The 26,234-nt window shown below is 51.1% G+C and overlaps 3 protein-coding genes across 4 annotated transcripts in view; 2 read left to right on the forward strand and 1 right to left on the reverse strand.

Annotated features, from left to right (window-relative positions):
• The window catches only part of UBAP2L (ubiquitin associated protein 2 like), a 42,715-nt gene extending 34,802 nt beyond the window's left edge, over window positions 1–7,913 (reverse strand). The window contains 4 exon segments of the mRNA XM_032318274.1: window positions 1,814–1,924; window positions 2,506–2,583; window positions 3,285–3,414; window positions 7,824–7,913. Coding sequence (XP_032174165.1) covers window positions 1,814–1,924; window positions 2,506–2,583; window positions 3,285–3,374 — 279 coding nt within the window. The 5' untranslated portion in view covers window positions 3,375–3,414; window positions 7,824–7,913.
• Window positions 7,914–8,061: 148 nt separating this feature from the next.
• Window positions 8,062–19,261, forward strand: C17H1orf43 (chromosome 17 C1orf43 homolog). Its single transcript, XM_032318286.1, has 7 exons — window positions 8,062–8,448; window positions 8,735–8,836; window positions 12,477–12,594; window positions 12,815–12,868; window positions 13,474–13,640; window positions 13,724–13,782; window positions 18,425–19,261. Exons 1-7 carry the CDS (start codon window positions 8,383–8,385, stop codon window positions 18,618–18,620), a joined length of 762 nt encoding a protein of 253 aa, XP_032174177.1. The 5' UTR covers window positions 8,062–8,382; the 3' UTR covers window positions 18,621–19,261.
• Window positions 19,262–19,569: 308 nt separating this feature from the next.
• On the forward strand, window positions 19,570–25,353 carry C17H1orf189 (chromosome 17 C1orf189 homolog). 2 transcript variants are annotated; one of them, XM_032318289.1, is made up of 4 exons: window positions 19,570–19,986; window positions 20,234–20,274; window positions 23,967–24,096; window positions 24,601–25,353. In XM_032318289.1, exons 1-4 carry the CDS (start codon window positions 19,954–19,956, stop codon window positions 24,700–24,702), a joined length of 306 nt encoding a protein of 101 aa, XP_032174180.1. In that variant the 5' UTR covers window positions 19,570–19,953; the 3' UTR covers window positions 24,703–25,353. The 2 variants fall into 2 exon arrangements, with proteins under 2 accessions (XP_032174180.1, XP_032174179.1); XM_032318288.1 differs by lacking the exon at window positions 24,601–25,353 and adding an exon at window positions 24,204–24,593 and having other exon boundaries at window positions 19,900–19,986; window positions 23,967–24,170.
• Window positions 25,354–26,234: the final 881 nt, after the last annotated feature.

A 26,234-nucleotide genomic window follows, 5' to 3' on the forward strand; every position in this document is an offset into this window, starting at 1 on the left:
AATCCTGGAAACTAGACTCAGAACAGCTTTCAGAGTTTTCAGCTAGTTTGTCTTAAAACCTGGCAAAAGCTTCAGAAATCTGTCACCCTTCCCTTCTCTATGGCATGTATCAGCAGCTGGTGCTACCCAGGTTCTATAAGGAAAAGAAATTACCATGATCTCCCCAAAGGCACTGCCAGTTTTCTGATATGACCTCATCCACCCAAAGACATCCAACATCCCCTGGCAGCTGACATTACGCCCCACTGGTTTCACTAACAGACAGTTTATTTGTAGGATAAGCCTACATTTTCCAGTTTATTTTCCTTTCTGACGTTGTGGAAGGTTAGCTTCAGAGCATTAAGCGGAAGATGATGGAAGGTGAAACAAATGTGACTTGAAGGAGGGAGGGACGGTGGGAGCGAAGTAGGATTCCAGACTTTTAAAAGGCACGAGTTCAGTCCGACCTCTTCCCCGCACCCAAAAATCTTACAATTATTCTAGAGTAAACTCAAAGTGAGCCAAAGGCACTATTATCTGATTATCCAGACAGTAATTTTCAAGTAAGATCAATAATGTAAAATCTCAAACATTTTTTTTTAAGTAAACTTTACACCCAACATGGAGCTTGAACTCACGACCCTGAAATCAAGAGTCACAGGCTCCCCTGACTGAGCTAGCCAGGATCAAGACCACAGTTTTTAAGAAAAAAATCCACAAATTTAAATTCAACGACTAAAGAAAGCTTTCCACTACTATTTCCCATTGTCTCAAGGAAACTGACAAACCTCCAACATTTAGCTAATGTGACACTGTAACACCAGTAAGCTGATCTCTCTCAAAGTGAACTCTGGTTATCTACCCAACCAAAGATCCCCAGAGTAGGACCACATCCAGAGTAGGACCAACGAAGATTACTTTAAAATTATATACTGCTTATTAAAACAATAAAGTTCTCTGCTAAGCACCACAGGCACATCCCAAAGGTTAGTAAGGCAGAACACCTGCTCTTAAGGGACTTAACAACTTGGGACAGTGATAAGACAAGCACAAAAATATAAAGATCTCATTAAGTGGAAAGGAGACGAGGTGAAATTCTAGGGCAAGAGGTCCTCCAAGATACCCCTATCATCTCCAGGTATGGTCAAAAGGCTGTTAACAATCTCTCTACTACCTCAACAGAAATAACTTCAAGCAACGAAAATATATTGTAAAAGGTAACACTAATAATGAGAATGTCTTGAAATCAGAATTCACTAGTTTGTGTGGCTTTATTCAACAGCAATACAACAGATGAGTAGAATGTTCTATGATTAGTAACTAAGGCTAACATATAGCATCCCTACCTAATTCAGAACCCAGTCTGGAAAACACTCGATAGCCTAGAATGAATGATCTATTCTAAGCGAATTAAAAAAGACAGATTTTATGTCTTCTCCTACTTACTGTATATAAATTTTAAGTATTCGTAACCCACAGCAAACAATCTCCAGGGCAGTTCTCTGCTCCGTTTGGAGAATAAAGTACTCTCCTTTATTTATTTATTTTTAAGTAATTTATTTATTTATTTGACACAGAGAGACAGTGAGAGAGGGAACACAAGCAGGGGGAGTGGGAGGAAGAGCACACTCTCCACTGAGCAGGGAGCCCGATGTGGGGCTCGATCCCAGGACCCTGGGATCACGACCTGAGCCGAAAGCACTTAACGACTGAGCCACCGAGAAGCCCCTAAACTACTCTCCTTTAAGCTTAGTTACTCCACTTGCTATTTTTAGAATATTCTGAGCTTCTCAGCCAGGGACCCACTTTCTAGAATGTTCCATTAACACTCTACCGTATCTGGGTTTCCTTCCAGTAGGACATTGATGGCTCTGTTGACATCTCCATTGCAGTCATGCAAAGCAATGACACATTCATCCTGGTTCTTGCCTGTGATATCAATCAACTGAAAGAAAAAGATCAGCAACCATCAAGAACAAGCTTGCACTCCTCACAAAAGGAAGCCAGGTGAGCAAGGGAAAAGGGAGAAGACACCAGTTGAGTCTGAAAGAACCCCAGGCTTAAAAAAGCAAAATATGCAGAATTTTGGTATTCTGGTTCAGTAAGCAAAATATTTACCTTTGATTAGGGATGGGGCCAAAGTATTTATGAAATAATCAAACAATGAAGTATCTAATAGGGAATCAAACCCAGAAGCACACAGGCTTCACCACACCATCAGCTTCTACAATTCCTAGATGGCACAACTGCTCAAAGTTGCTATAAGAAATGGCATCAACAAAGTCATCCAATAAATAAGAAGTTAAAATTAAGATAAAACCTTTTCGAACAAGGTAGCCATCCAAAGCGGGATGGTAAATCAGAAAACAAAAGCATGTACTTATTGGCTTAACCTATTATACTTCAGGTCCTAATTCTTTCTATACCTACAGCACAAAGGAGCCTGGTAGCTATCTGTGACATTTAACTATGCTTTAATCCTGATGTCTTTCCCCACTGTTTACAGCAAATTAGCAATACACTCACTTGTTTCACCTTCTCCTCAAAGTCAGCATCATTATGGTCTGAAATCATCTGTGCAAGTCGAATTTGTTCCGCAGTGGCCTAGGAATTAAAACAAGTTCAAGAAAGCATGATCGAGAGACAACAGTTTAGAGAAGTAAGAGGGCCTATCTAGTCAATAATCCACCCCACCTCCCAGTCCAATTTCCTTCTCCTTGTTACAAATGACCAAGTGGTAAAATACTAACATCAAGTAAGATGCCTAAATTTGCAAAATGACGAAACACAACACAACACAACACAACACTGAAGCTATTAGTATTCCACCCTATGATCCCTAGAAAACCAGGGAGCTTTTCCACCGATGTTCACAGTTAAAGCAGCTCCTCTTTGGGGATCACAGTGCCTTTTTGAAACATTTGTGCCTTAAATAATTTATATTTATTTGCAATGTCACATGTAAACCCTGTTCCTGTTTCTGCAAGGACCAATGCCACCCCCTAATCTCTAGGGCTAAGAACGTTAAGATTTTGTCTGAGGGAAATGCTACCTTACAGATACAAAGCCCAGAACCCATTCTTTCCAAGTTTCATGATGCCGTATTAAACAGCAAAAAGGAAGAACACTGCATCACGGCGTATCATTAACAGTCATCAAGCCCTACTTAGAAAGAGCCAAGGATTAGAAAACAAGAAGAAAAAACCCAAACCAAGAATCCAAAGCACAAAATACTGCTGCACTGGATGGAAACCAGTAACAACCAGTAATGCTATCAATAAATCCATATCCCTTGGGTTCTTTACCTGTGGCCGCTGCTTGTGCTGTGTCTGGTTTTGGTTTTGAGGTTGTTCCCAGTTTCCCCGGGCTCGGTTAGTGCCCACCGACGTCATCATTTACAGTATATACAAATAACAGTATTTACAAGGTAGAATACTGAAAGATTTAAAAAAAAAAAAAGCAATTTAGATGTTAAATATGGGCAAAATGTTTTCAATTTCTCTTTCATCAGCATCTTCACCACTTTTATTTCTTTAAAAGCAACAAACAAGAAAATTCATCTGTTCTTAAGACATATTTAGCTTGATAAATTCCTTAAGGAACAATGGCTATTAATCTTTCTGTAGAACAAAAAATATATAAAGCAAGTATTAAGTCCTGGTTATTTTTTTAAGATTTTATTTATTTATTTGACAGAGTGAGAGAGATCACAAGTAGGTAAAGAGGCAGGCAGAGACGGAGGGGGAAGCAGGCTCCCCGCCGAGCAAAGAGCCCAATTCGGGGGCTGTTCCCAGGACCCTGAGACCATAACCTGAGCCAAAGGCTGAGGTTCAACGTACTGAGCCACCCAGGTGCCCCCAGTGATGGTTTTATTTTTTATTTTTTTTAAGTTATGGGCACAGTCTGGTTACTAGCCCCCTAGACATAGGTTCTGTGAAGTTTTGCTATCTTGGTAGCCAAGGGAAACAATGTTAATAAATCAAAATATCTAAAGTCCCTTTGACAGAAGGAAAGATAATCAGCAAAACCTGGAAACAAAAGCTTTCCAGGAAGGGGATTAGTCTACACTCCAAATAAAAACAATTTAAAATACTGTACTCAGTCTACCTTCAGCAGCACTCCTACCTCCCTTTACAACCAGTTTATGTATGTCGCATGCAACCTCCATCACTCGGGAAAGGATAAGCGAGGTCTAGCCTTCCTCCCTCCCTCTTGTCTTTCCTCATGCAGTGGGAGCCTGTGTAACCTTCAACAAAGCGAGTATTAGCCCCCGTGACTGCTCAGAATCCCAGTCAGTTCCCCAGATAATTCAAACACAGTTTTCCCGGCTATTTCTGTTGCCTCCTAGTCCACAGTTCCCAGGCGCCAGAAATGCAAAAACTCTTTACCACTCACCTTAATACACAGAGAATCCCAAACCTGTCCCAAACCAAAGTGTCTAGCACAAAGTTTTATTTGGAAGAAAGGGCTTCTAGGATTATCTTTTTTTTTTTTTTTTTAAGAAGAGTTAGGATTTTATTTTTTAAGATTTTATTTATTTGACAGAAAGAGAGAGCACAAGCAAGAGCAGTGGCAGGCAGAGGGAAAGGGAGAAGCAGGCTCTCTGCTGAGCTGGGAGCCCGAGGTGGGGCTTGATCCCCGGACCATCACCCAAGCCAAAGGCAGATGCTTAACAGAAAGAGCCAACCAGGTGCCCCGAGGATTATCATTTTAAACTTGAGACACTACTGCCAGCAATGGGACTTTGTTGAGTCTTTAAAGAGACAGAGAACACACAGGGCCTTCCCAAAACCAGAACAGTTTTTGTTATTAACAGTTCTAGCAAGCGAGGATTCTCCAGAACTTAATTTCCCTTCATTCATACTTTGCTTTGTAACACAACCTCAGCTGCTGCATTTAGTAAACAAAGAAAATATCCACCCCATGATGAAGCGCTCAAAATAAGATGTTACTCTGCATTGTTTTATTCCGTCCCAAAGAGAGTAAGTTTATATTTTCTGCTCTACACATAATTTTTTTCATTAATGAAACTTTATATATGGGGTAATGTTAGACCACTCAAAACACACTGCTGAATTTGAGGGAGAAATTGGTTGGGCTTCTAAAGAAATATAGTAGGATTATTAAGGAAGTGAATTTCATTGGTTTTTTGGGTCACAAAGAAAGCTAACTTCCCTGTGGATAAAGTCTTCACCAAGTTGGATCAACAGGATGCACAGGTCTTTGGGGTTTTTTGATACAGTCATTAAGAATTAAGAGTTTTACATTCTCTATTGCCAAAATTTTTAAAGAAATCCCGGAGCTAATTCTCTAACCACTACCTCTTCTCCCTACACACATGCACATGTGCACACAAAGGCCTGTAAATATTTTTAGCTAGTAGAGGATTATTTGCTACACAGTAGTCCATTTTCCCAGACTGGCATTATAGCCAAGTTTCACCACTCACAAAAAAACAAGTGTTCTTTCACCAGTACTGCTGGATTCAAATCAAAGAGAAAAATTAAAACTAGATGAAAACTATTATACTTACTAATTGGCTCTAAAATGAAATTTCTAATGTGAATCAATGCTCCTGTAATTTACAACTACTGACTGCTTTCTACTTCTCTCGTGATTCCAACCGAGGAGTAGAATACTACAGATGTGAATTGCGTGCCTACCAGTAGGGATGACTGCACGCGCCGAACCTGCGTAAATACATTAACGAGTTTTCTTGAAAGGCTCCTAACTACTGACGGGAAAAAAGAAATAATCCTGATCAGTCCGGCTGTTAACTTCCATTTCTTTCTTACAAGTGCTTTAAAATGTGTGACTAAGAAAATTTTACCACCTAGGCAGGTAACCACACTGAGCGACAGGTCAAAATTGAGTGATCTGGGCTCACCGGAGGGCACAAAATTAGTAGCCTTTTAGTAGCAAGCAGAGACACATACCTAGAGTTATCACAGTGGAGGGGAGGAATCTTGTTAAGTACTTTTCCTTAGAAAATAAAAATATTTACGGGAAACACAGGAGAAGTGTTGGGAGACCAAGCGAACAGCCCAGGAACAAATACTGGTTGCAATACAGGAATGCCCTTGACCATCTTTTGAAAACCAGCTACTTGAAAAAATAGCCAGAGAAATTTTACAGAAAAAAATAAATAACAAGTATTTATTGAGTATCTACTATGTGTCCAGTACTTCAGGAAATACAAAAGCAGTAGGACTTGGTTGCTGCCCTCAGGGAGCTTACAATCTAAGTTGAGAAACAATTCAGACACTCTGAAGCTGGACTGGGGGGAACAGGGCTTGCTACCTGTAACCCAACTACTAATTCCCCTGGAGGCTTCGTGGAAATGACCCCAGCATCCCCTTCTGCATACACTCGAGTCTAACTTTAAAGAGTACTTGCCAGTTAGGACACAGTGAGCAAAGAGGGCTTCAAAACCAGACACAGAACAGTACATTGTAAGGTCCTGCACCCTGAGTTCTGGGCCGGCCAGACCCGCTGCCGGCAGCGGAAACAATCACTGGCACGCTCTGCTCTTTTAAGGACAATGGTGTAAGAGCTCAACGCAGTTTTACCGCCCCAGGAACCCACCCATGACCAGCCCGCTTCATCTCCAGAAGACTGGCGGGCGCTGACCCCCGTCCCCGCCCCACAAGTCCCCCCCCACCCCAGCAGGCCACGGGCGGGGAAAGGTGGATGGAGAGGACACAAAAACGCGTTTCTCCGTCTCACACTCGGGGACACTCGAAGGCGAAAACGGTAACAATGACAACAAGAAAGGCCTGTCCCTGTGGTGCTTTCGCTTCCCCGCCATCCCGCACCGGAGACCGGTGGTCGAGCCGGCTCCCGTTTGTGACATCAGTCCGCAAAGCGACTTAGGGACTGTCCGCCCAGCGAGGGGTCTGAAGAAATTCGGAATTCCGGTCCGAGGGCGGGGGGAGCACACCCCCCGGGGCTCTGGTGACGTCCCTCAGGCGTAAGACAGCCTTCGGGGGTCTCCCGTCCAGCCTCCCCAACACAGCACCAGCGTCCGGGGCGCCCCACGCTACAGCACGGACAACAGCAAGCCCACGACAGCCACGAACACGTCCCCGCGCCGGGGCGCCGCGACAGAAGGAGGGCGACCAGAGGCGCTGACAAAGAGGCCGGCAACGGAGAGGGGACGCGAGCCCACGCGTGGAGGAGGGGAGGCTCACCCCGCTCCGCGCCACCTGGGAGCTCGCGGGCCGACCGCCGCCTCACCTCCCACCCGGAACAAATGAATCCTCCGCACTCCAAACTGAGGGCCACATGGGGGAGTCTGGGGCAGCTCCACCCGCCGCCCCCCCGCCACCCCCAAACCAGGCCGGATCCGGATCCGAGGAGGCCCGCAGCGGGCTGGGAAGGGAGGAGGCCCCCTCGTCGTCTTCACGGGCAGCGGCCAGAGCAGAGCAGGCCCTACCTCAGGCGGGGCCCAGGCCGCGCTCGCTCGCGCTCTTCCTCGCTCTCCCCGCTCAGGCTCAAGCCGCATGGCCCCCCCCCCTCCGGCTGCCCAAGCCCCGCCCCGGCCACGCTCCCAAATCGAGGCCCCGGCTCCGGCGCGGCCCAGTAGGCCGCAGACCCAACCATAAACAAAACCCCCGGCGGCCGACTCGAGGGGGGGCGCCGGGCTCGCACGACCGGGAGGGGTGTCCAGTGGGGGGAACGCACGGGGCGGGGGGCCTACGGGGGGGGCGCCGGCGGGGTAGGGGAAAAGGGAGGGAGGGGAAAGGGAGACCGCGGATTTAAAGGGGCCGCGGACAATACCCGGCCCCGCCGCGCTGCCGCTGCCGCCGCCGCCGCCGCCAACGCCGCTGCGCTCCCAACTTTACCTCAGTCTCCTCCACACTGACACCCCGGGCCGCGCCGCCCCTGTCACGTGACGTGAGGTTCCCTCCTCCCCACCCCCTCCCTCCTTTCCCCTCTCGCGCTCGCTCTCGCGCCTTCCCCCTCCCACTTGCCTGCCTGCGTACCCCGGCACGTGACGCGAAAAGGGACGCGCACGGAAGCGTGCGCGCGCCACTCTGCCACGAGCCGCCGCGCTGCGCTGCGGCTCCGGGCGTCCCCCCCACCCCCCGCCTCGGCCGCGTGACGCACTGGTTGCCTCCGCTTCCTGTTCCTGCGCCGCTCAGCGTCTCGGCGCGCGCAGCCCGCGGGGCCGGTGCGGGCCTCCGTCACGTGTTGGGGGTAGCGGGAAGGCGAAGGTCTTTCTTGGCTTCCCGTCCGCCATGTTTTGGGGCCGGGTCAGCCTTGGTCTTTCCCCGTGAGGAAATGGCCGAGGGATTTCAGGGAGCCCAAGCGCCCGTGCCTCGGCGGAGCCCGGGCTGACGAGGCAGGGCGGCGGGTGACCCGGAGCTGTGCGCGGGGCGGAGTGGGGGGGCGGGCGCGGCCATGGCGTCCGGCAGTAACTGGCTGTCGGGGGTGAATGTCGTGCTGGTGATGGCCTACGGGAGCCTGGTGAGGAGACCCCCCGCCCCGTCCTGCCGCCGCGTCGGGCCCCGTAGGGGCCCTTGTCGTGGGCGTCCCCCGTCCCCGCCTTCCGCGCGCTCAGCTGCGCCTTCTCGGGGCCTGGACTCGGAGCCGCCTCCGGAGTGCGCGGGGACCGAAGCGGCGGCCCCCTCGGCCCCGACCCCGCCCCCGCCCCCGAGCGCCCCCGGGAGCCCCGCGGGGGCCTTCGGGACCGAGGCGAGCCGCTTGTCGGTAACTGTGCTTTACTAAGGCGCCCTCCGACCCCTCCGGACAGGTGTTCGTGCTGCTGTTCATCTTCGTCAAGAGGCAGATCATGCGCTTCGCCATGAAGTCGCGGAGGGGCCCTCATGTCCCTGTGGGGCACAACGCCCCCAAGGTAGGTGCTCGCGGCCCGAGGGGGCTGCGGAGGCCGGGCTTCCCCGGCGCGGCGCGGGACGCGGGAAGGGCCGGCGGCGGGTGCGAGCCGAGGCCCCGCGCGGCGTCTCGGGGCGACCTGCTCCGGTGCCGCTGCCCTGCCTGGCCCTGCCCCGCCCGCCCTGCGGGAGGCCGGTCAGGTCCGCGGAGAAGAGAAGCGTTTGGTCGGCGCCCGGCTCTGCGCGCGCGTCCCGCGGGCGGACTTCCGGGTTGCGCGCCGGCCCCGACGGGCGCCTGAGCCCGGACCTGTCGGCGCCGGCCGCCGGGGGGCCCCGCCGCCCTCGCTCGGGGCTCGCCCTGGGCGCGGCGTCTGGCTGCGGTCGGGCCGCAGGGGTTCGCTGTCCCGCGCTCGGCTGGGCGCGGCCGCCCTCGCCCTCCTCCCGGCGCAGGCGCGCTCCTGCCTGCTCGCGCCGTCGCGTTTCTCCAGGAACCGTGTCCCGCAGACTGCATGGGTGTCCCTTTGTGTCGTGGCCGGTCTCCCCTCGACGGCGAGCTGCGGGAGTGCGGGTCTGTTGGCCACAGGAAAGGCAGGGCCGGGAGCGCGGAGCTGAGTGCCGCGGCCGCGCCCCCTCAGCCCCCCTCAGCTCCCCTCAGCTCCCCTCAGCCCCCCTCAGCTCCCCTCAGCTCCCCTCAGCTCCCCTCAGCCCCCCTCAGCCCCCCTCAGCTCCCCTCAGCTCCCCTCAGCCCCCCTCAGCCCCCCTCAGCCCCCCTCAGCCCCCCTCAGCCCCCCTCAGCTCCGACACCACTGCTCGGCCCCCGCGGTGCGGGAGTCCCCGCTCTTGGCCGGGGTCGTCCGCGGACAACCGGCAGGAACGTGTGGTGGCCTGAAGCCCGGGGCAGGGCCGCTTCCACCGGCCTCAGCTCTCCCAGGGCCACCGCCCTCCGGACGAGGGGCGCGGGGCCGGCGTCCGGCACCTCACGGTCCGGTCGCGACTCGGAGGGTTTGAGGCGTCCCTGGACCAGAGGAGATTCCTTCCGCTTTGAAAGGTCTTTCGTCCACGTTCTCGCGTGTCGCCGGGGGAAGTGCCGAGGGGAGCCCCAGGTCCCCCGCACGGAGGCTGCGCCTGCGCCGGACCCGCGCGGCCGTGGGTCTTCGCGGGTGCGGTTGAAGCGGCGGACGAGTGCCCGGGCGGTGTGTCCGTGGTGGTGACGTTCCGAGAAGGAACTGCAGCCCCCGACGCCTGAGCGGGTGCTGACGGCGACGCATCCCGGAATACCGAAAGGGTCAGCAAGAAGCCGAGCACGGAAACGCGGGAACTCCCTGAAGCCCTAACCAGGAGCGCCGGGGGGCCTCGGGTCATGGTCTCAGGGTCCTAGGATCGAGCCCCACAGGGGCTGTCTGCTCCGGGAGGAGCCTGTTCCGCCCCCACCCGCCCCGCTCCTCTGCTTCTTGGTGATTTCTGTCAAATAAATTAAGTCTTTGTTAATTTTTTATTTTATTTTTAAAGATTTTATTTATCCATTGGACAGACAGTAGTAGTAGTAGTAGACACAAGTAGGCAGAGAGGGGGAAGCAGGCTCCCCGCCGAGCAGAGAGCCCGATGCGGGGCTCGATCCCAGGACCCTGGGATCATGACCTGAGCCCCCCAGGCGCCCCGTAATTAAGTCTTTTTTTAAAAACATTTTTGAATGAAAAAAATTACAAAGTTGAATGAATTTTAAAAACATGCTGGATGAAAAAAACGAGAAAGTCATTCGTAAAACTTTGTTCCATTCGTTTTATATTAAATTCTGCAATAGGCAGAATTACATCAGTAGAAAGTACATAACTGTTGTGTGGAGCAGGGAAGGATAGGTTGACTGCAAAGGGATTGGACAGCATTTTGGGGTGATGGGAATGTCGAGTACCTTGGTTTTAACGGTGGTTGAGTGGGTGTATTCATGTGTCAAAATCATCAATAGACACAAATTGGATGTGTTTTATCACGTGTAAGGTCAACATGTTGCAATAAAGTATTTTAAAAATTTTTTAAAGATTTTACTTAGGTATTTATTTGACAGAGAGAGCGCACAAGCAAGGGGAGCAGCAGAGGGAGAGAGAAAAGCAAGCTCTCCGCTGAGCAGGGACTCGATCCCAGGATGGTGGAAACGTGACCTGAGCTGAAGGCAGACGCTTTACTGACTGAGCCACCCAGGCACCCCAAGTATTTAAAATTTTAAAAGACAAGTTGCAGAGGAATTCAAAACATTTTTTCCATTTGTGTAAAGTTCAAAACCAGGCAAAGCTAAACATCTTGTTTAGGTTGATGTGATAAACAGTAAAGAAAAACGAGATGGTTGACAAATTAACATTGGGGGTTGCATTCAGTCAGGGTAGGCATGCAAGACTTCACAGCCACTGGTAACATTATAGTTCATAAACAGGATAGTGGATGTAGGTGTTTATCTTAATGATTTTTATGATTACTTAAAATGTATGTAACACATATTCCATATATAATTCACCCTGGAAGTTTCTAAAATGGCAAGAAGTGGCACCTGGCTGTCTCAGTCAGTCAAGCTTCCAACTCTCATCTCAGCTCAGGTCTTGATCTCTGAGTTCAAGCCCCACATTGGGCTGCATACTGGGTGTAGAGCCTACTTAAAAATAAAAAGTTACAAGAAGAAAATCTGTTGGGGCTCTGGAACCCTCATAAGTAAGAGAGATGACCTTGGAACTATTAACAGTGGTTGCTTCTGGGTACATGGGGGCTGGCTTTAGAGCCTTTTGTGAATTTTACACCATGGATGTGAATTACCTGCTTAAAAGAGTTAACTTAGGGGCGCTTGGGTGGCTCAGTGGGTTAAGCCTCTGCCTTTGGCTCAGGTCCTAATCTCGGTCCTGGGATCAAGCCCCACATTGGGCTCTCTGCTCAGCAGGGAGCCTGATTCCCCCTCTTTCTCTGCCTACTTGTGATCTCTCTCTCTCTGTTAAATAAATAAAATCGTGGGGGGCGGAGGGGGAGTTAATGTAGTCCAGAAGAAGAATTTTAGAAGTTCTGTGGTCCCACAGGTAGGGTGGTCCCTAAGCTATTACAAATGATTACAGGCCTCTTTACAGATTTTAGAGTATGATTTCCAATTGCTGTTCATTTTTTCTCTTTCTCCGGAAGTTCTTTATAAAAACTAAGATTTTAAACCCAATTGAATCAGAAATAACATTGATGTTGTGGACTTGAAGAAATTCTGGCAGGTTAAAAGATCTAGTTTAGAGATGTACAGTTTGGAGAGGTATTAGGAAGCCTAATCCCATCCTTAAGTTTTTTAGTCTTGGGCGCCTGGGTGGCTCAGTGGGTTGAGCTCTGCCTTTGGATCGGGTTGTGATCCCAGGGTCCTGGGATCGAGCCCCGCATGGGGCTTTCTGCTCAGCAGGGAGCCTGCTTCCCCCTCTCTCTGCCTGCCTCTCTGCCTATTTGTGATTTCTCTCTCTCTCTGTGTCAAATAAATAAATATTAAAAAAAGAAGAAAGTTTTTTAGTCTTAACCTGACAGTTTTATCAGCCTTATGAGCTTTTTTTCTGCTGCTTTTGTCTTAGTTGGTTCACTTGCTCTGCCCCATTTCCAGGGTGATGGAAAGCAGAGTATAGGGTAAGTGATGGCATGTTCTTTTCTCTGTGTGAACAGGACTTAAAAGAGGAAATTGATATCCGGCTGTCCAGGGTTCAAGATATCAAGTATGAGCCTCAGCTCCTTGCAGATGGTGATGCAAGACTGCTACAGCTAGAAACCCAGGGAAATCAGAGTACGTGGCGTGCTCTTGGAGGATACTTCAGTGAGGAATCCTCCCAAGTTCAGAATTCCTTGCTCTCCAAGCTGTTAGCATAGCCCCTGGCAAAGCCTTCACCTGTGGTTCCTCTGTTGCTGGGTACCTGTCGGATTTCGGGAAACTGTTGATTAGCTTGCTGAAGTTTGGAAAGTCTTCTGAGGTTAATTAAGTCTGTGACCAGTCTCTCTCTCAACAGATTGCTACAACTATCTCTACAGGATGAAAGCGCTGGATGCCATCCGCGCCTCCGGTAAGGCCTGCCCGGCAGGATGGTCAGGGCCCTGGAGGCTCACCTGGGGAAGAGGGAGGAAGCCCACTCTGTATATATTAGATTTTGTCCTTTCTCTGATCTCCGGCTAGGAGGAATTTCCTAGAGTTTTGAGAGTACCAGGTTATCGTTTTGTCTGAGGAAGTGACAGAGGAACATTACTTTCCAGTGAGTGCATTTGTCCATAGACCTTCAGCTTCATTGACGGGGTGGTGGTGACTGACTGCTTTTTCCACAAAAGACAGGTGACATCTGCTTTTTTCAGTAAGACCAAGATAAATGGTTCTTGAGTTTTTTCTGTTCTGTGACCATTGTCAAATATGTTTCCTCTTTGATAAAACCTGGTTTGTATTTCAGAGCCAGGGGTGTAAATTGGATGGGGACAGTATTGTGTACCATTGACGTAGCTTACAGCTGTGTTCCCACCACCAGGTGACCACTCAGACCAGCTTTATACCTGTGGTCGTCTTCATTCTGTTAGAATTCCCCCAAAGTCAGTCAGTTGTTGGACCCATTTCTGAACTTGGGAGATTAACTAGAAACACTGATAAGTGGGAGAAGCGTTACACTGTCTGTTATCTGCGCAGAGATACCATTTCACGCTGAAGGCAGGCATCCCCGTTCCTTACTGGGCAAGAATTTCCGCTCCTACCTGCTAGATCTCCGGAACACTAGTACCCCTTTCAAGGGCGTGCGCAAGGCCCTCGTTGATACCTTGCTGGATGGCTATGAGACGGCCCGCTATGGGACAGGGGTAAGTGGGGTGGCCACTTTCTCCTTCAGGGAACTAAAGGAGTACCCCAGCCTGAGGGCCTCTTGCCCTTCCTCTTTGCTCAGGTCTTTGGCCAGAGTGAGTACCTGCGCTACCAGGAAGCCCTGAGCGAGCTGGCTACTGTGTAAGTGTGAAGGGGACTACGTTGGAGGGCCTGGTTGAAGAGGGCGGTTGAGCTGCCGCACACCCCCCAGGCGGGATGCCCTTTATGGGGCACGAAACCATGGTGACGGGTTGTCCAGTTCTGCCTTGCCCTCACATCTGAAAGCATGTGTTGCTCTACAAGCTTACAGAGGGAAAACCTCTCCTACTTTTGTGCCCCTACCCCTCAATTTTTTTTAGTCCAGGTGAGTAAAATGTCGGAAGTGGTGTAACATTGCTATCAATAAAGGGAATGAGGTTTTTCAGTAGAGAGATTTCCTTCTCTTCCAGGGTTCCAGTGTCATCCTTACATGTCTTAGTCTGATAAAAGTAACAGTCAAGTGCCATCCTTTTTTCTTTTTTTTTTAAAGATTTTATTTATTTATTTGACAGACAGAGATCACAAGTAGGCAGAGAGGCAGGCAGAGAGAGAGAGGAGGAAGCAGGCTCCCTGCTGAGCAGAGAGCCTGTTGCAGGGCTCGATCCCAGGACCCTGAGATCATGACCCGAGCCGAAGGCAGATGCTTAACCCACTGAGCCACCCAGGCGCCCCAGTGCCATCCACTCTTATAAGAACTTAGACGACTAGGAACTTTGTCTGAAACTAAGGGCATGACTGTAGTTGTAGATGTTGAGTGTGATACTGGAATCCCGACTTCTGTCTAGCGTCTTTTTTTTTCTTCTTTTTTTTTTTTTTAAGATTTTATTTATTTATTTGACAGACAGAGATCACAAGTAAGCAGAGAGGCAGGCAGAGAGAGGAAAGGAAGCAGGCTCCCTACTGAGCAGAGCGTCCCATGCAGGGCTCTATGTGGGGCTCAATCCCAGGACCCTGGGAACATGACCTGAGCCGAAGGCAGAGGCCCTAACCCACTGAGCCACCCAGGTGCCCTGTCTGGTGTCGTTTTAAATGTGCACTAACGTAGCTTCGTTGTATTGTTCATGCAAATGTTGAGAGAGTGAAGAGGGAAAGCCAGTGTAGAATAAAATCTTACTGGTGTTGAGAAGAGCAACCTCTGTCTTCTGCTGTGTTGAAAGCACATACGGTTTTTTCTCAGAAGATAAGGGGTGTCTGTCCCTTCTTGTTGCTGTCCTTAAAAAAAAACTACCTTTTTCCAAACACAAAGGGTCTAGTAAACACTGCTCAGAGCAGGAGTGAAACTGCAGGGGAGAAGGTGAGATAGGTGCTTAGTCTGGAACTCAGGGGGCGTGTTGAAACTGCGGTCTTTGAAAGACAAGTACCTTCTGGTTCTACTCATCTGGGGTCCCGAGAGTCATCGAATTCATAAGGCTAGAAAGGAGCTGGTGGGTACCAGGGGCTGGAGGGTTAGGGTTTAATGGGAACAGAGCATGGTTTTGCTGCATGAAAGGAATGCTGGAGATGGGCTCTGGGTCGGCTGCACAGTGCTGCTTGACACTGCTCAACGGAAACATTTAAAAATGGCTATGACAGTAAATTTTGGTGTATTTTACCACAGGTATCTTAAAAATTAAGTTCTTGGGGTGACTGACCGGCTCAGTAGACCATGTAACTCTTGATTGTGGGGTCGTGGGTTCAAGCCCCACATTGGGTGCAGTGATTATTTAAAAATAAAATGTTTTTTATTTTTTGAAGATTTTATTTATTTACTTGTCAGAGAGAGAGAGTGCGAGCGAGCACAGGCAGACGGTGGCAGGCAGAGGCAGAGGGAGAAGCAGGCTTCCTGCCAAGCTAGGAGCCCACTGTGGGACTCAATCCCAGGACACTGGGATCATGACCTAAGCCAAAGGCAGACACTTAATGACAGCCCCCCAGGCACCCCCAAAATAAAATCTTTTATTATTATTATTAATTAATTAATTTTCAACGTAATAGTATTGTTTTTGCACCACACCCAGTGCTCCATGCAATCCGTGCCCTCTAATACCCACCACCTGGTTCCCCCAACCTCCCACCCCTCACCGCTTCAAACTTCTCCGATAAAATAAAGTCTTTTCAGAAATAAATGGGTATAGGGGTGCCTGTGTGGCTCAGTGGGTTAAGCCTCTGCCTTCAGCTCAGGTCATGATTCCGGGGTCCTGGGATCAAGCCCCGCATCGGGCTCTCTGCTCAGTGGGGAGCCTGCTTCCTCCTTTCTCTGCCTGCCTCTCTGTCTACTTGTGATCTCTCCCTCTCTCTGTCAAGTAAACAAATCTTTCTTTAAAAAAGTGATAGTTGGGTGCAAGTCTGTTGGATTTTGGAGTCCATTCTCTTCATCACTCATTGCAACTTTCTCACTAAAACTAGCAATCAAGGACTGAATTTTTATTTTTTTATTATTATTTTAAAACATTTATTTGTTTGAACTCAAGACCCCAAGATCAAGAGTCAAGTGCTAGGTGCCTGGGTGGCAGTCAGTGGAGCATCTCTTGGTTTCCGCCTAGGTCATATCTTGGGAGTCCTGGGATCAAGCTCTGCATTGGGATCCATGCTCAGCTTGGAGTGTGCTTGAGATTCTCTTTTCCTTTCCCTCTGCCCCTCCCACTCATGCTGTTTTTCTAAACAAGAAGAAAAAAGTCACATGCTCCTCCAGCTGAGCCAGCCACAGGTACCTCTATTTATGCCTGAAGTGGGACTTGAACTCAAGACCCCAAGGTTAAGAGTCGTTCTACTGCAGCTGCCAGATGCCCCACAAGGACAGAGATTTTTATTTACCTTGGGGTTTTGTGTGTGTGTGTGTGTGTTTTTGTTTTTTGTTTTTTGTTTTTTTAGATTTATTTATTTATTTATTTGGCAGAGAGAGAGATCACAAGTAGGCAGAGAGACAGGCAGAGAGAGAGGAGGAAGCAGGCTCCCTGCTGAGCAGAGAGCCCGATGCGGGACTCGATCCCAGGACCCCGAGATCATGACCTGAGCCGAAGGCAGCAGCTTAACCCACTGAGCCACCCAGGCGCCCCTTACCTTGGTTTTTTTAAAGACTTTATTTTTATTTATTTATTTGACAGAGAAAGCGCGCGTGCACGCACAAGCAGGAGTGGCAGGGAGAGGGAGAAGCTCCCACCAAGCAGGGAGCCCAATGCAGGACTTAAACCCAGGTCCCTGGGATCATGACCTGAGCTGAAGGCGGACACCCAACGAACTGAGCCACCCAGGCACCCCTATTTTTTTATTTAAAGATTTCATTTATTTATTTGACAGAGAGATCACAAGTAGGCAGAGAGGCAGGCAGAGACAAAGGGGGAAGCAGGCTCCCTGCCAAGCAGAGTGTCTGATTCGGGGCTTGATCCCAGGACCCTGAGATCATGACCTGAGCTGAAGGCAGCAGCTCAACCCACTAAGCCACCCAGGCAGCCATTTCTTTCTTTCTTTCTTTCTTATTTGTTTGTTTATATTTAAAGATTTTAGTTATTTATTTGACAGGCAGAGATCACAAGTAGGCAGAGAGAGAGGGGGAAGCAGGCTCCCCGCTGAGCAGGGAGCCGGAAGTGGGGCTCGATCCCAGGACCCTGGGATCAGGACCTGAGTTGAAGGCAGTGGCTTTAACCCACTAAGCCACCCAGGCGCCCCTATTTTTTTATTTTTTAAAATATTTTATTTATTTTTATTTGACAGACAGGTCACAAGTAGGCAGGCAGGCAGAAAGAGAGGGAAGCAGGCTCCCTGCTGAGCAGAGAGCCCGATGCGGGACTCGATCCCAGGACCCTGAGATCATGACCTGAGCCGAAGGCAGAGGGTTAACCCGCTGAGCCACCCAGGTGCCCCCCAACTCTGTCACTTGATAGCTTTGTAACCTCAGGCAAGGGGGGACTCTTAGTTTCCTAACCTGGAAAATGAGGATGTTACATCACCATACAGAGATACTGGGATATCAGTAAATTGGATGTTGGTAAAACACCAAGTCTAATGTAACATGTCAGAAGTACTCAGTAGCTACTTGAGTTTCTTTTTTCTTTTCTTTTCTTTTTTTTTTTAAGATTTTATTTATTTATTTGACAGACAGAGATCACAAGTAGGCAGAGAGACAGGCAGAGAGAGAGGAAGGGAAGCAGGCTCCCTGCTGAGCAGAGAGCCCGATACGGGACTCGATCCCAAGACCCTGAGATCATGACCTGAGCCGAAGGCAGTGGCTTAACCCACTGAGCCACCCAGGCGCCCGAGTTTCTTATTTTTTGCTCTTCAGTTTTCAGTGGACTGTTTTGGACTGGGAGTATGTTTGCGGCACACACACATTAGGGAAATCAGCAGAATTAAAAGTTTTCTTCATAGTGAAATGAAAATGTTGAGCCAGAATCAGGGACTCAGTGGGAAAATTGGTTTCTCTGCTACTTCTAAGCTATCAGATGGGGTTTAAGTAACTAGTTTAGAAGGTAGGACAAGGGGGCACCTGGGTGGCTTAGTGGGTTAAAGCCGCTGCCACTCAGGTCATTACTTCCAGAGTTCTGGGATCAAGCTCCATATCAGATTCTTTGCTCGGCAGGGAGCCTGCTTCCTTCTGTCTCACTGCCTACTTGTGATCTCTGTCTGTCAAATAAATAAAGAGAGAAGGTAGGACAAGAACAGAGGTCATTTGCAGCTGCAGCTACATTTATAGAATGGGTGAGCCTTAAATTGTATTCTTGTGTTAGTCCTCATTCTCTCCTTAAGCTGCCCTCCCTCTGTGCTCCAGGGTCAAAGCGCGAAGTGGGAGTTCGCAACGACAGCACCAGTCGGCGGCCAAAGACTTGACCCAGTCTCCTGAAGTCTCGCCGGCAACCATCCAGGTGACATACCTCCCCTCCAGTCAGAAGAGTAAACGTGCCAAGCACTTCCTTGAACTGAAGAGCTTTAAGGACAACTATAACACCCTGGAAAGTACTCTGTGAGGGGCTGCCACCGCCGCTGCGACTGCCGCTGCCGCTGGGGCCCCTGGCCTCAGGTCACATGGCTGGTGGGCCCAGGTCTGCTGACCTGCTACAGTGTCCAGAGCTCTTAGGGTTCATTCCTGGAGGATCCTTCTCCAGCTAGTTCTTAGAGCCCATTTCAGGAATGGGCTCTAATTCCATTAAGGAATTCAGGACTTTATTTTCCCTTGGTAGCACTTTTTTCTGGAGTTGAATTCAGATGTTTCCATCAATGTTTTCTTAAAAATGCTCACTTCATTTTTATTATAGTTCATCTGTTTTTTCCCCCTTTTCCAAACTAGAAATAATCCTAAGAGTGAGAGTTGGGATGGTGTGGACTGGTGTCTTCTGTGTCTGCCCCGTTCTACGTAATTTCATGGGGACCATTTGGGTTTGAGACCTCTTCCTCTTTAGAGGCGGTTGAAACGTGGCTTCCCTGATATGCAAGGATCCGCCTTTGGGCTTGCTTTCCATGCTGTCTTGAATAAAGGGAGCGCTGGAGCCTGACCGAATCCCATGCCCCTATGCTTCCTGGGGATGCTGTGGGACAGGGAAGAAGTGTCAGACCAATGCACTGGTCTGACATTCTAGATTATTTAATAAAATGAACAATTTTAAAAGTATATGATTCATTTCTTTATAGTTTAAGATTTATTTGAAAGCAAGGCACAGCAAAAAGGAACACAAGCAGAGGGAATGGGAGAGGGGGAAGCAGGCTTCCCACTGAGCAGGGAGCCCGATGAGGGGCTCGATCCCAGGACCCTTGGATCATGACCTGAACGAAAGGCTGATGCTTAATGACTGAGCCACCCAGGTGCCCCATTTTTTTTTTTTAATTCGAGACAGAATGTACATGAGCATGGGGGGGGGGGTGCAGAGAAAGAAGCAGACTCCCCACTGAGAGCAGAGCCCAATGTGGGACTCAGTCTCCTGCCCCTGAGATCATGACCTGAACCGAGATCAAGTTAGATGCTTACCCTACTGAGCCACCCAGGTGGCCTGTAGTTACTTTTTAATGAAACAGGCATAGAATATGTCCTTTGGACTTAGGATCATACTGGGACCCCACAGAAGAAACCTTTAGGAACTTTGGTCCTTGCTCCTAGAATTGCCTCTGTCACTGATAGAAGGCAGGAGAACCAGGATTCTCTTAAGCTCTCCGGGGCAACAGGCGAGGTGACCAATCAAGTCCTAGGCCTGGGGTGTGTTGTTGGAGGTGAATGTGTTGCTAGGACTACTGAATCCTGGGTGACCGACCAGACAGAAGGGAGATCCTACTTCACGTCCTGAGCCTGCGTCCTGCCAGCTTGTGGACATGTCTGTGAGAAAGGTGACAAAAGTCGAAGAGGTGCGCAGAGCTGGAAGGGGCTGGGTTGACCAGAGGCAGTTTCCTGAGGGGCCCCTGAGGTAATGGCTGGCTGCTGCATACCAGCTCTTCCTGCATGTTTTCCTTGGTCTGTTCCGAACGGAGTAGCGCTCTGGCTCTCCCGTCCCCGAGGAAGTGACCGTTCCCTGTCAGAAGAGAGGTCCACGTGAAGGGTGCACGGGTGGGGTGCTGGACATCAAGCGAGACGAGCAACTTGCTTTTTTTGCAGGATTTTCAAAGGGTCCTGGGATTTAAGAAGATGGCCGACAGGTAATTTCTATTTGTCCCTTCCCTTACCCCTCAACTTGATCTTGTCGCCCTCGTGTCCCCCTGCAGCCACCTCTCAGATACCATCCTTGCCTGCACTCCTCAGGAAGGAACCGACTGTGTGGGGGGCAGAAGCAGCCCTTTGCAGGGACGGCCTCCCAGTGCCCCCAGGAGGTGCTACCCGCACAGTCTTTCATTATCGGTCTGCCTGTTGCCTGAAGGAAAAGGAGATGAAGTTTGTGTTCATTTTTTTAAGTAGAATGCAACTATCTGTTGTGTTGATCATGTGGTAGGTGTGCGGTAAGTACGTGGTGAGTGAGGAGATGAGGCTGTATGTCTCTCTGTCACCTGGGAGCTTTGAAACACAGGTGCTCAGGTCTTAACCCGAAAGACTCTGACTGCAGTGGCCTGGGATCAGGTAGGAGAGGCCCATTTTTAAAGGTTTCACAGGTTATTAATATATAATTAATACCAGGAGCCAGCAAGGACATGAGGGAGCAAGTGCATGTCATTTTAGTGGGAGTCCGACTCATGGAGCCTTTTTACAAAGACACGATGAAATCTATCAAAACTGAAGATCTCAAAATTCACATCTCAGAACCGGCAACTGTACGTCTGGTCGGCCTGACGCATGCGCCCCTGCGAGAGCTGGAGAAGGTGCCGGCACCAGGTGCTCCAGATGGCCTCGCTGGCAGAAGTGGGGAAGGGGGCGCCCGGCGGGCTCAGTAGGTAGAGCAGGCAACTCTTGATCTCCAGGTGGGGAGCTGGGTGTAGAGATGACTTCAAAAGAAATAAACCACCAAGAAATTAAAAAGTAGAAACTGTTGAGCTGGTAAAATTAGGACATAAACATACTAGCCAGCCTTTACACAGGAAGGAGCAAACCTCTATGTGCCGGCAGGAAAAGTCCAAACTGTTAAGTAATACAACTTAAACATATGGATTCATAGTAAAAAGGTAATACTACTATACTTACTGGTATATGATAGAAAAATTTTCAGGGCACCTGGGTGGCTCAGAGGGTTAAGCCCCTGCCTTCGGCTCAGGTCATGATCTCAGGGTCCTGGGATCGAGTCCCACATCGGGCTCTCTGCTCAGCGGGGAGCCTGCTTCCCCTCTTTTCTCTGCCTGCCTCTCTGCCCACTTGTGATCTCTGTCAAATAAAATCTTTTAAAAATTTTTAAAAATAATTCTAAAAAAATCTTTAAGAGCCACCTGGGTGGCTCAGTTGGTTACACGTTGGACTCTATTTTGGCTCGGGTTGAGATCTCAGGGTTCTGACGGCGACAGAACAGAAGGGAAGAGAGGACTAAGCTCCGTCCACTGGGGTCAGAGAAACTGCGCAGGCAGTCCTGGCGGCTCTGCAGCGAGGGAAGGAAAACAAACAAACGGTTCTACTTGCACACCCGGGAGGATGGGAGTCTCCCTCAGTTTACAAATGCCTTAGTGATTTACAAGAAAAAAGCATTATTATCAATAACCTAACTTCCAGGGGGAAACTCCCAACTGTCTTCCTGTTAATGGCTTGCTAGAGGGAGAAACCTAAACTTGACAAAGGCGAGGCCTCCAGTATCTTGTGGGATCTCTTTAGCATATGAAAAACCTCCCTGAACTCCCAAGTGTATCAACAGCCAGTCCTCCGACCCGCTCCACCGCCCTTCCCTGCATTAATAAAACCGCTTTTTGTGCCAGAGATACATCCTGAGTTCTGCCTTGGGAATTCTTTCTTGGGACGCCTGGGTGGCTCAGTCGTTAGAGCCTTGAGCCGCCCGGCTTAGGTCATGGTCCCAGAGTCCTGGGATCGAGTCCTACATCAGGCTCCTTACTCTAGGGGAGCCTACTTCTCTCTCTCCCTCCACCTGCCGCTCTGCCTGCTTGTGCGCGTGCTTTCTCTGTCTCTCTCTCTCTGACAAATAAAATCTTAAAAGAAAAAAAAAAATTCTTTTTTGGCAGTTGGCTTCAGACTCACCAACATTCTGAAACTACATCAGGGAGCTCAACACCCCGGGTCAGGCTGTGCACTCAGGATGGAATCTGCTTAAGATTCTCTCTCTCCTGGGCCACCTGGGTGGCTCAGTGGGTTAAGCCCCTGCCTTCGGCTCAGGTCATGATCTCAGGTCCTGGGATCGAGCCCCATATCCAGCGTTCCACTCAGCGGGGAGCCTGCTTCCTCCTCTCTCTCTTTCTGCCTCTCTGCCTACTTGTGATCTGTCTGTGACAAATGAATAAATAAAATCTTAAAAATATTTTCTCTCTCCTCCCCCTCTGCCCCTCCCCCATGAAACAAATTGAAAATAAAATATTTAAAAATTTTTTTCAACAGGGTTTACCCAAGCAGACCCTGCATGTGTGTGTGTGTGCGTGTGTCCATGCGTGTTTGTGTGTGTGTGTGTGTAAGAAACAAATACTCCTTTTACGTGTTAGGGGTACCTGGGGGGTTCAGTCTGTTGAGTGGCTGACTTTTGATTTGGGCTCTGGACCTGATCTCCAGGTCCTGGGATCAAGTCCCAAGTCAGGCTCTGTGCACAGCGTGGAGTCTGCTCATCCCTCTCACGCTGTTCCTACCCCTCCTCTCTCTCAAATAAATTAAGTCTTTAAAAAAAAAAAAAAGCAATCTTGGCGATGCCTGGCTGGCACAGGTGGTGGCGCGTCCACCTCTTGATTTTGCGTTTGGCGGCCTGAGCCCCATGCTGGGCATAGAGATCGCTTAAAAATAAAATCTAGGGCACCTGGGTGGCTCAGTGGGTTAAGCTGCTGCCTTTGGCTCAGGTCATGATCTCGGGGTCCTGGGATCGAGTCCCGCATCGGGCTCTCTGCTCAGCGGGGAGCCTGCTTCCTCCTCTCTCTCTGCCTGCCTCTGTGCCTACTTGTGATCTCTCTGTCAAATAAAATCTTAAAAAAAAAAAAAAATCTAAAGGGTACCTGGGTGGCTCATGGGTTAAGCCTCTGCCCTTGGCTCAGGTCATGATCCCAGGGTCCTGGGATCGAGCCCCGAATCGGGTTCTCTGCTCAGCAGGGAGCCTGCTTCCTCCTCTCTCTCTGCCTGCCTCTCTGTCTACTGTGATCTCTGTCAAATAAATAAATACAATCTTTTTATTTTTTATTTTTTATTTTTTTAAAGATTTTATTTATTTATTTGACAGACAGAGACCACAAGTAGGCAGAAAGGCAGGCAGAGAGAGAGGAGGAAGCAGGCTCCCCGCTGAGCAGAGAGCCCGATATGGGGCTCAATCCCAGGACCCTGAGATCATGACCTGAGCCGAAGGCAGAGGCTTAACCCACTGAGCCACCCAGGCACCCCAAATACAATCTTTTTAAAAAAATCTAAAAAACAAAACCTTAGCAAATGATTCTAGAATGTGTCTAGCTAAGGTTGAGGATCAGGGTATAACAGAAGGTATCAATTCTTAGACAGCTCTGATACCTGTGCCTGCCACTAAGTGACCCACCTTGGGCAGCTCACCTGAGCTTTGTTTCCCTGCGGCACAATGCAGATGCCCGTTTCTGTGACAGTCGTCTGTCGTGATGATTAAATGGCTCCTTCGACACATCCCAGGTTCCAAGTTAGCTCCGGTTACCCTTTCAAGGAGCTCGCCGTCCTCGGACACTGGCCTGGAGGCCCTGGGCCTCACCGAGGGGTTTGTGTCTCCACTCCCAACTAACCCATCCGGCTCCTACCTCTGTCCCTGGGGCAGGTGGCGAAACTCGCAGGCTCGCTGTCTGTGGCAGACGACGCTCAGCCAGAGGAGAAACCTGAACGCTACCGCGAGGTTGCAGGACACCCTGGGACAGGAGTTAGCGCTGGCCCACAAGCAACTCCTGACGGTGAGTTCTAGCGAGGGGGGCCGGAAGGGAAGGCTCATCCGCCACTGCCCTGTGCCGATGCCCACGGGGCTCCCGGACTCTGAGCTGCCGCCATCGCCTCCCCACCTTCTCTGCGCTGTTCCAGAGCCGCGACTCTTTCATTAAAAGCCTCGTCGCGCTCAGCCGCAGGTGCACAGTCTCAGGTCGCAGAGGGCGGGCTAGTCCTTGCTCCCCCCATCTCAGTGCCCAGCACCCGCCTCTTGGAGACGCCCTCCCCGGAGTCCCAGCTGCCGCAGGATGTCCTCTCCGTACCCCGGGGCCCAGCAGAGCTCCCCGTTCGCGGGGCCCTCGGTGGCCGGCCGCTGAGCGCGGGGCTGTCACGGGGAGGGAGCGCGTGGGCTTCCCTGCCACGGGCGCGTCCACGCTGCTGCCCAGCCTTCTGGCACAGCGAAGTGCCCGTCGGCGAGGACGCAGCCGGAGAGCCAGCGGGGAGACAGGCCGGCCTCACCCCCGCCCCGCCCGCAGGCCCGTCGCGCGGCCCTGCGCGCGCTGCTGGAAGCGGAGCATCGCGGGTGGCGCCGGGAGCTGGGCGCGGGCGGCGGAGCGCGCGGCGCGGAGAGGCTCTGAGCGCGTCTGCGGCGGCGGAGCGCGCGGCGCGGACGGACGCGCGTCCCTCGGTCCCGAGTCCCCGGATCTCAACACTGTTCATTCGTGGCCATAAACCCGAGAACGGCTCCGTGGGTCGTGCTCCCGCCTCAGGCCTCATTCTCCGGTCGCGTCCGTCTGGGACCCGCCGCTCGGCGCGCGGCCGCGTGTCGGGGGGCCCGGGGCAGGTCTCTCTCCCCCGGACCCGCATTCCTACCTGCCCCCGCCGCATACGGACAAGGCCCCGAGGTGTCACGGAGGCGAGGCCGGTGGGCCGGCGGGTGCGGGAAGCGAGGAGCCGTGAGGCTTGGGGGGACCGTCCGGCGCGTTCCCGCCGGAGGACCCAGCGCCCGCCGAGCTCCGCAGAGCGCCGGCCGGACACGCGCGTCCGGAGCCCCCGGCTCTGCTCACGAAGATCCACTCTCCGTAAAACGAGATCCCAGGCCTGGGAGCTCCCTGTTGCGCAGCCGGTGACGGGGGGCGACGGGGGCGTCGGGGGCGACGGGTGAGGGGGCACCACCGGGCCCACTTCCCTGGCCCCTCACGTGCCGTCTGCATCCCCGCTGCCCCCTCGTGCTGTCCTCACCGACCCCGCGCCGCCCTCCGCCCCGGGGCTGTGCGCCCCGCAGGCCCCCCGCCGCCCCGGCCCCGCTCCCACCGCCCCGGCCCCGCCCCGCCCCGCCCTCCCGCGCGCGCTCCTCGCTTCCGCATCCCACGGAGGGTCCCAGAGAGCCAGCGGGTGCAGAGGAGGGTGCGGGCTTGGAGTCAGGTGTGGACTCAGAGTCCGGTTTCATCCCTTAATAGTCCCGTTCTGGGGGCACCTGGGTGGCTCAGTGGGTTAAGCCGCTGCCTTCGGCTCAGGTCATGGTCTCGGGGTCCCGGGATCGAGTCCCGCATCGGGCTCTCTGCTCAGCGGGGAGTCTGCTTCCTCCTCTCTCTCTCTCTGCCGGCCTCTCTGCCTACTTGTGATCTCTCTCTGTCAAATAAATAAATAAAATCTTTAAAAAAAAAATGTTAAAAAAAATAAAATAAATAATAAAAAAAAAATAGTCCCGTTCTGTAAGTTACTTCTCTGAACCTCAGTTTCCTCTTCTGCAAGTGGGGAAATAACACCCGTCACAGGGGCTTTATGAGAATGAAATAAGGCGAGGTGTGCACAGAGCAAGCCTAGTGCGTGCCCAACAGCGGGTACCTCCCTTTCCCTCTCAGACTCCCCTGTGACCCAGGCAGACCCTTCGCATGCCCCTCTCCAGCCCCTGGCCACCCTCTATGCAGCCGAGTTGTCCCTGATCCATGCCCGCCTCTCCAGCCGGGGCATCCATTCGTCCGCCAGCTGCCGTCAGCGCCGCTTCCCAAGCATCGTTAGTCAGTGACTCACAAGCTCTTGCACCAACAGGACATGGGGCTCACGGGCTGGGTGGGGGGCAGACGTGGACAAGGCAGGCAGGCGACGGGCTTCTGGGTGGCACAGTCGGTTGAGCATCTGACTGCTTGATTTCCTCACAGGTCATGGT

The sequence above is a fragment of the Mustela erminea genome, chromosome 17 (genome assembly GCF_009829155.1).
Source record: "Mustela erminea isolate mMusErm1 chromosome 17, mMusErm1.Pri, whole genome shotgun sequence".
NCBI lineage: Eukaryota > Metazoa > Chordata > Mammalia > Carnivora > Mustelidae > Mustela > Mustela erminea.

Coding starts and splice junctions, on each gene's coding strand:
- C17H1orf43 (XM_032318286.1), top strand. CDS start 8,383: ATGGCGTCCGGCAGTAACTGGCTGTCGGGGGTGAATGTCGTGCTGGTG. Junction 8,449..8,734: donor TGATGGCCTACGGGAGCCTG/GTGAGGAGACCC, acceptor CCCTCCGGACAG/GTGTTCGTGCTGCTGTTCAT. Junction 12,595..12,814: donor AGAAACCCAGGGAAATCAGA/GTACGTGGCGTG, acceptor CTCTCTCAACAG/ATTGCTACAACTATCTCTAC.
- C17H1orf189 (XM_032318288.1), top strand. CDS start 19,954: ATGTCTGTGAGAAAGGTGACAAAAGTCGAAGAG. Junction 20,275..23,966: donor TTTAAGAAGATGGCCGACAG/GTAATTTCTATT, acceptor TCCCTGGGGCAG/GTGGCGAAACTCGCAGGCTC. Junction 24,171..24,203: donor CCGATGCCCACGGGGCTCCC/GGACTCTGAGCT, acceptor GCCTCCCCACCT/TCTCTGCGCTGTTCCAGAGC.